The following is a 9,145-nucleotide window of genomic DNA, read 5'->3' as shown; positions in this document are numbered from 1 at the left end:
TCGTTGAATAAAAAAAAATGTTAATTACATTATTTATATATGTTTTCTCTCATTTTTTACACGTTAATCAAGGTAAGGTATATAAGGTAATTATTTATCAGCATTTAAATAATTTATTTTACCATGTTTAATCTATTTTATACAAATCTACTGGATTGATAACAATTTAAAATTTCCATGTAACCATGCAATTTATACGTCCTAGAACCACATTTGTGCAACATGAACACTTATCGAAAGAGTACTTAAGTTATGTTATTCTAGTATTGTGACCTGGCTAATGAAGGCCTTGAAATATTCAAAACAGGTGATGAATTTGCAAAAAGGCCCTAGGCTTATTATTTCTCAAGAGTGTCTGCCTAGTCCCTAACGCTTGGCAACAAACTGCATTCGATGTATGACTAAATCAAAATATCAAATTTATTGTAAACAATAACTCTACCAAAGATGCTACTTTATACATTTATAATATTCTATACCTACAATCATGTTAATCAGTTATTTATTGATTACTTCCGCGGTATTGTATCAGGGCCGGATTTGAGTATATAAATCATACAATACGTTTAATGGGACATGTAATTCACATTTAAAAAAAACTTTCAACATTAATATAATATAAATAATCATACTGCCCATATTATCAACAAAATCGATAGCCCTAAGAAATGTAATGAAATGGCTATCAGCCTTCTATAATCATGTTGGAACTAGACAAAGAAAAAATAAAAATATTTTATTTTATTTTATTTAGTTAGTTATATATTAAATTTGTCCATAAAAAATAGTTACATTACAGTGACTGACCAATACGTCATAATACACACTAGAACAACACAAAGTGGGTCTAAGACGATTTGGCGGCGGGACAACTGGGCGCCACGCAAACGAATGAAATTCGTAAATAAATAGACGTTCGTGAATTATATAGGTACTTTTAAAATATATTTTTAATATCATTATTGATATTTAAATTATTATATTATTTTTTAATACTTGATGAGAATTTAAATATGAGAACTGAATTCGTAAATAATGTTTTATTTGTGCATATGTTTAAGTTCCAATGAGAAGAGAGTTCTATTGTTTTTATATAAAGCCTCAGGCATGATTATTCTCATTCCGCAACAAAAAAAACATTGTGTTAAAAGTAAGATGAATTAAAACTACTAAGTTGTAGATAAAAACTGATTAAAATTCTTCGTCTACTTTCTGTATAAAATCGTAACGAATGTTTATTTATTTCATTCAACAGTGCGGCGTCAAGTTGTCCTGGCGCCCAGTTGTCCTGTTCCTATACGAAGTATGCAAAAGCTATATTTATAATAAATAGTTTTAAAAAATATCATGCATTCTACAAGAAACATAATTACTAATAACAAAAGGCAATACAGTACAGGAAAATTCAAATAATAAAAATAGTGATAAATTTTACTATAATCCATTTAGCATACCCCACACAAATAATTTAAGAAAAATGAATCAACCTGCTTAATAAGGCTAATGGCATCATCAAATGTTATATCTTCGATAACGTCTTGCGATGTGTTAGTATGAAAAATGTAGATTTTTGAGTGACTTAATAAAAAATATGCAAATCGTTACGGTTGATTTTTTCTGAACTAAAATTGAATGATTCCAATTAATATTTGTAAGCGTATTATATGATTATATTAATTACTCGCAAAACTCACTCTCGCCCGTAAGGAATGTATTAATATTCACCTTAGTATTATTTTATAGGTGCATAACTGGAATATTTTTTACAGTTGCTGTGCTATTCGTCTAGAAAATATATCCATAATTTTCCTAATAAAAAAAACTTTATAATAATTTTCCAACCGTACAGATTGTTCAATCACATAATGTATCCTAAAATATTATAATCTTGTACATTGGTATATTCCGTGATCTATCATGCAGTCTCATTCGGTTTTTTTCTCTACAATTAGATAATTCTTTTGTCATTTAGATGTTTTCCGATGAAAAAATGGGGATCTTCCTAGCGTAGATATCACACAAAATTCTCTAATGATGTCATCAAATTACAAATGTGACTATCTATCTAATTAGGAATACTATGCCTATTAATGAAGTTATTTTTACTGTGAAATATTTAGATAAAATTTTGTCTCATTTACATCTTTTGTTACACTTTTCTGTCGTACCTGAATACCTGTAATTACCACAATTGGCGTAAATATTACATGAGACATTTTAATCTAGTCTTAAATTGCGGTAGAAAACCCTGTAATTATTATTCTGGCTCTGCTATTTTTAAACAGACTATTATAACCATTCTTATTTACTTAATTTACCACTATGTTTGTCACAGCAATCAGCCGAGAGTAATTACTAAGATCGTGCATCAAATTCCTGCAGTCTAATTGGATGATCTTTCTTTGACGCGTATTGATATCAGTTTCCAATGCATGTCTATTAAATCATTGCGGTGCGCCTTCTGAGTTTTATGTTTGCTTTTCTATCAGATAACCTAATGGCCTCGGGTGGGTCAGAGCCATAGTCGAACTTTGACTCAGAAGCGCGTCAGTTCAGCTAGTTCGCTTAAGGGATTTCTACGTTTGGGCCACTTTATAAGTGATCGTCTCGCCCTCAGCCCGCCAGTAGAAGTGTAGCGCCCAACCCACAACATTCGGTGCCTATCTTCGCGCCAATTTTCCTCTTATATCAGCAGTTTCCGACATAGGCTAGATTTCCCGCCAAGAGGAACGATTTCCGCGTTTGCGTTTTTCGTTTGAATGTTGTGAACTTGATCCGTCCACCGTAACTGGAGGTGGTCGCGCAAGGTTAGTGATTATCACCTGTGAGTGAAGTTGCAACGAGATTATGGGCGAGTACAGGACGGCAGCCTGTAAGGGCAGCATGATTGTTGTGTCGAACCGGCTACCGTTTGTCCTCAAACGGAATGAGGACACTGGAAAACTTGAAAGAAACGCAAGGTACCTTTACTATTTCACTTTATTTAATCGTTTGGTAATGAACTTACTCTACACATACTAAATATTATAATACATTGTTTCTGTGAAAAAAATTGTAGTTTTATTTTGAACCTTTATTTTAGATTCATTGTCATTAGAATAAACATTGATTAATTATTATAAATCTGCCAAAACACCTGATGAGAAATGTTATCAGACTGATTCAAAATACTACAAAGACTATTCAGTGACGAAGTGTGGAGGTAGGCTCTTAAGATCTGACATAAATAGTTCATACTAAACTTTGTCAGTCAAATGTATTTGTTTCCATTAAACTAAGACTACAATATGTAGATAATATTTGTTAGTTTGCAAAATTCAATTAAAGCCTGCCAAATACAAGATAATATATTAAATAATAATGAAAAAATATTCGTATGTTTATAAAATATCTAGAATTATGCCATTAAACCTTTAGGCATTTTAAAGTTAGAAGAATATTTTTATCGATTATGGTTTAGTTTTCAGGGCTTAATGAATTAAAAAAAAACCAACCAACACCATCTGTAATATATAGTCTTAATCCAATTAAAACAAATAAGTTTGACTGAAAAAAGTGTGCACTTTTTTGTTAGATCGCCCATAGCACAACTAAACTATTACGGTTTGGTTTAGGTAGGGTTTAATTGAATTTGAAAAACTAACCAGCACCATCTACAAATTGTATTCTTAGTTCAATAAATACAAATACGTATGGATGATAACGTTTAGTGTGCACTATTTATATCAAATCAATAGCCTACCTCCACCCTTCGCCACTGAGCTATTCTGTATGTAGATGACATTGATATCACACAAAGAATAATGTATTATCTTATTATTTTGTATTTAAGTAAGATATTGTTATTAAAATAAACTCACGTAAATATAATATGTCATCCATAAATTAGTAAGAAAAAAATTCAAATTAACAAGATTATAAAACAAAAGAAACACATTTTTATACTTACTGTCATGTTTTTTTTCTATTATTTTTGTTGTTTTTAATCAATTATATAAATAAAAAATAAATTGGGTAGGTACATCACCATTTATGAAGATCAATAGACCGACTTTTAATAATATTATATTGATAATGTCATAAATATTAGTTTTTATGTGTACTTAATTTTACAACTTCTCTCTTCTTCAACTGTCATTTTGTTTTACTCTTTTATTGTTATTATTATGTATCTATGACGTATTAGTTCTCTATATAATTCTCTATGATTTTAACATTTTTTTCACGCTGAAAAAAATACTGATTAATAATTATTCAAAATATATTATATTATTTTAAATGTATCGCAAATTAATAAAATTGTTAAATAAAAATTTATTTTAATAATTACAAGATAAAAAGAACTTTTTATATACAACGTTTTTAAATTTTCTGTTGAACCATACAAACTTGACTTGACTAGCTTAAACGATCAAAAAAATTTGTACTTGACATGTCATTTTGATTTCCATAGTAACGCACGTATATATTAATAATTTAGTTGCTAGGACCCCAGACCCCTAGCAACCAATAATGGTGTCGAAATAACTTTTCATACAAAACAGAATTAACTGAAAATGAATTCAATTCTACTTAAAGATGGCTAAAAGTATTTAAAAAATGCATTGGCATCGTGTTCTGAAATATTCTAAAAGTTTCAAATGTCTAGCTAGTCGGGAAGTTAGTTAAAAATCGATTGCAAGATTTGTACCGGACAAATGAGAATACGAGCTAATAAAAACGTTGTAAAATATCCAAAATTAATAATTTAATTACATAAAAATGAAACCATTAATTTTATATGTATATTTTCATGCAAATTTTAACTACTAAACATAATTAAATATTCGAATTTATTTAAATTATCAGGCTAATTCATAAATATAATAGTGATGCATGGGTACCTCCTCGATATGAGATGCCTATCTTTTTACTTATAATAAAACATTGATTTATCATGTTCAATTAATAGTTTATTATCATATCTTTATAACGCTACAATCAATAGTAGGTATTCGATGGAAACTACATAGTTTCGTAATAGACGTACTTCATTCATTTCAGTTCACTTTACATAATTGATAGTGATTTCAAACAAATAATTAATACATTCTAACATAACTGATTGCATTCGACATGTTTAATCAGTAATTCAATTTGTTTTATAAATAAAACAAATAATATTATGGTAAATTGTTTTCCAATTTTGCATTAATTTATTTTTATCATAGATGCACTATTATAATATGTGCTTTCATTATTGTACCATTATGTTTAGATATTTAAAATGCATTTAATAAGATACGTCATTACTTTTGTATTGAAACAAAATAGTTATTTAACCAGAAATAATAATTTCCGTTATTTATTTATTTTCAATTGTTATTGGTGTGCTTTTTGTTTTAATTGAGATCAAAAACTAATTTAAATCCAACACACCGGACCAAAAACGCTGTTATCTAATTTTTAACCAATGTTCGATAGGACACCACATTTTTTAGGTTATACATTGATCTCTGGAAAATGACCATCGTATACCCAATACTTATGTCATATTCACAGAACAGATTAATAAATATAAATGTAAAATCAATCGCCTTGGACCAAGATTTTGAAGCAGGCTAGTTTATGACGGTCAGATAGTAAACCCCAATTATTACAAAGCGTGCCGACTGCCCTCAGTATTGAATGCATGTTACATTTATATACATAATTTTGCAAACACGTCTGAAAAAGGGTATTATAACCAATAGAAAAAATCTTTTTGAAAAAAGTAAGACAACCCGCAGGAATCGAACCTGCATCTCTCCAGGTATCGCGCCCGCCGCGCATAGACCACTATGCTAAAGCTTTCATACTAATTACGACAAATTTTAACTATTGGCTCTTATAATACTCTCTGAAGCGCTTCCCAAGATTATGTATGTTCAATGCTTAGAATAGCACATTCTTAAATCTTGTGAATTATTATTGAATAAAAAAATAGTTTAAGTAAGTAACTATTGAAAAGAACATAATATTCATTAACACGTGTTTAAGTTTATTTCATATTTATCCACATTCAACATCCATAGCCGGTTAAACCATACCCATTAGGGTAAGCCAGTTAACTTTGTGTTCCCTGGTCATAATCATCTAGTGTGACTTATTCGAACAATGGAATATCCTTTTCATTTATAACTGATGCAGTAGGATTACGTCGGAAAAACATTTAGTGAAAAAAATCTAGTTTATTTATTTAATTCTAGTATAAGCATATTAATTAATTGGTATGATTTACCAGAAGATCTCGAGTCTGCTGATTCTCCGACGACTGGAGACCGTTAGATTTTAAACAATAAACTTGACATTTAACTCGCCGAATCACTGGAAGAATTCAAGGAATTAACTACTACAGCAAACTCAAAATATGGTTCATACACAGTCATTCAGACCGAAGCTTCATTCATAAATAAAAACAAGCGGAAAAATCTCAATTGCTAATTACATTATCTTACACATAAAAAAAATCATCTTAAGACAATTCTAAATAGATAATATTATCGTCTGTTAAAGAGTGCCCTTTTTATACTTGGGTGTATTCCATCCTTGCGACATGGCCTGCCCAATGAAGTCGTTCCCTTTCCCCTATCTTTTACGTATGAGACAACTGAGGGATCATCGTACAACGAGTATAGTTTTGTGTTGTCTTCACTCAAGTATGATTTGATGTAAATCTACATCCAAATTATACAATATGTCAGGAGTATCAGAAGATAATTCGGCAGTGCTTCTCAACTTTTCTCGTGCCAATGCACACTATTCATATAAGTGTGGCCATCATCGGATCCGTGTGACCCAGTTCTCATTATAATATTATTTATTATTATTCAAAACAACTGATCTCAGTTATAATATTATTTCTTAATACATATTTCAGTGACAGTCAGCGAAATATCCAATTATCGCATACTCAATAAAATAGCTGATCCGCAATTTATTAAATAGTCATTTTAACATATTCAATAGTGCGTAAGTACGTCAATAAATAGCAGATCAAAATTGATTGGAAACGGCATTATATCATAACTTACCGGATAAAACATATCTCACTCCGATCAATATCAACCTTCGTGTCAGTCAGATCTCAATCTCTCTGCACATCATCTCATCCACCGAGCCTTGGACCTAGGAAAATTATCATAACTATTGTACTGACTGTTTACGCTGCAATTAAAACTCGCTCCTCTATCCATTGGAGCAACCACCAATCCGACTTGCATCTCTACGCCTGGTCACCTACAGCGGTCTCGTCCTTTACAACGAGACCGCCAAATAAGAATAAACACTTGAAAAAATAACCTAATTAAATCCTTTATACCCAATAATGATTTTTCTTAATCGCATAATATTACTTATTACAATTATATAAATATCATAGGTATGCATCATGATAATAACATTAACTATGTTTATATTATAAATGCATTTTCTCATTTAAGTAAGTAACGTTGCAAAAAATATATTAATAAATGAAGTAGATAAGATTTGAGTAGAAGTTAATATTTTTACAATATCATTAAATAAAGACATTCTTTACTACGATATAGATGGATAAAATAATAAAGAAATCAAAAAAAAAATCGACCATGTCCGATCCTAAAAGGATCATATGGGCCTCCACATAGTAGAGGTTTGTATTAACAGATTTTGTTTTTTTACGAGAAATGGATGTCAGCCACTTGCTCAACCTATCAGGTCCATACCCTGACTCACACACAAATTGAAAAACAATATGTGTACTTGCCAGACCCAGGATTCGAACCTGAGACCCACGGCATGATAGTCCAACGCTTAAGCCGCGCGGCCACCGTAAATATTCTTCTTCTTATAGTGCCATCCCCTAGCGGAGGTCGGCCACCATCAAGGCGATCTTATATTTGTCGTCTGCTACCCGGAACAGTTCGGTGGAGCTGCACTCGTACCAATCACGGAGGTTCTTAAGCCACGAAATGCGGCGCCGTCCTCTGCTACGCTTCCTATTGATCTTTGCTTGAATGACAAGTTGGGGAATGCTGTATTTTTGTCCTCTCATAATGTGGCCGAGGTATTGTAGTTTCCTGGTTTTGATACTACGTAGAACTTCTCGGTCCTTCCCCATTCGATTGAGAACTTCAACATTTGTCACCCGGTCAGTCCAAGGAATTTTGAGGATGCGTCTGTACAGCCACATCTCGAAAGCTTCAAGTCTGTACCTTACCTTCAAATCTGTACTGTACGGGACCGTTAATATTAAGAGTTTTTAAATTTATTTTTTGTGGCAAGGCCATTATTTTTTGCATCTATTCTTATCTCGAAATAAAACGAATCTTATTACTGTACCGATGGTATTATTCCCAAAAATATATTACGGCACATTTTCAAATATCTCAGAACACACAAGTTTAGAAGGTATTTTTAACTAATGTCAAAAAATCAACTCTTTTATTCGGTCATTTATATTCGTAATGGTGGACAAATCCGGCCATTTTTCGTACACATAATTTTATTTTTTAAATCAATCGCTTCCATTTGGGTGTTTTTGCATATAATAACAGTGTTCACTTGCCAATATAGATCTAATTCAATTGAAAGCCACTAATAGTATCTAACAGATTTTGACATTTAGTGTTTGTGAATGATTTTAGGGATCTCTGTAATTCGACGGAAATTTAACTGAAATTGATATCAATACAATTTTGTAAAACTCTATAAATAACTTATAATAAATCAATATAAATTTATATAATTGTGAGATTGATTGAAATTTGAAACACAGAAAAATAAAAGCTTTATATTGGAATAAAATCTACATTAAGCTAATATATAATATAATAATAATACCAACGATGCTATTAATAATTTTATGCTTTCTCTCTCATAAAAAAATATTAACATATTCCTGCAGAATTTATTTCATACTTTTACAAAGAAAACAATTTTTAACCTCTTAAGAAATACTTAAATTCAATAAATCTCCAATAGTTCAATTATAACGGCCCACATGCTCAGCGTAAGTCAAAATGGAGCATTTATGGTATTTTCAGAGCATTATCCTAGACATTCCTTAAACGTTGTAGATAATCTATTTATATAATTTTGAAGCCTTATTACCCTTTATATTTTTTTATTTTAAACATTTGATGAC

General features: G+C 30.7%; 1 protein-coding gene across 1 annotated transcript in view; it reads left to right on the top strand.

The window, feature by feature from the left end:
- Positions 1–2,847: 2,847 nt before the first annotated feature.
- Positions 2,848–9,145, top strand: part of Tps1 (Trehalose-6-phosphate synthase 1) — a 30,430-nt gene continuing 24,132 nt past the window's right edge. Inside the window, exon 1 of the mRNA XM_085960173.1 lies at positions 2,848–2,960. Within this exon, the coding sequence (XP_085816299.1) occupies positions 2,848–2,960 (113 nt within the window). The remainder of the gene's footprint in view (positions 2,961–9,145) is intronic.

Source organism: Rhyacophila brunnea, unplaced genomic scaffold (genome assembly GCF_057557595.1).
Source record: "Rhyacophila brunnea isolate RB1 unplaced genomic scaffold, BYU_Rbru_1.0 scaffold_11, whole genome shotgun sequence".
Taxonomy (NCBI): Eukaryota; Metazoa; Arthropoda; class Insecta; order Trichoptera; family Rhyacophilidae; genus Rhyacophila; species Rhyacophila brunnea.
The sequence above is the reverse complement of the archived record's forward strand: the minus strand, read 5'-3'. Positions and strand labels throughout refer to the sequence as shown.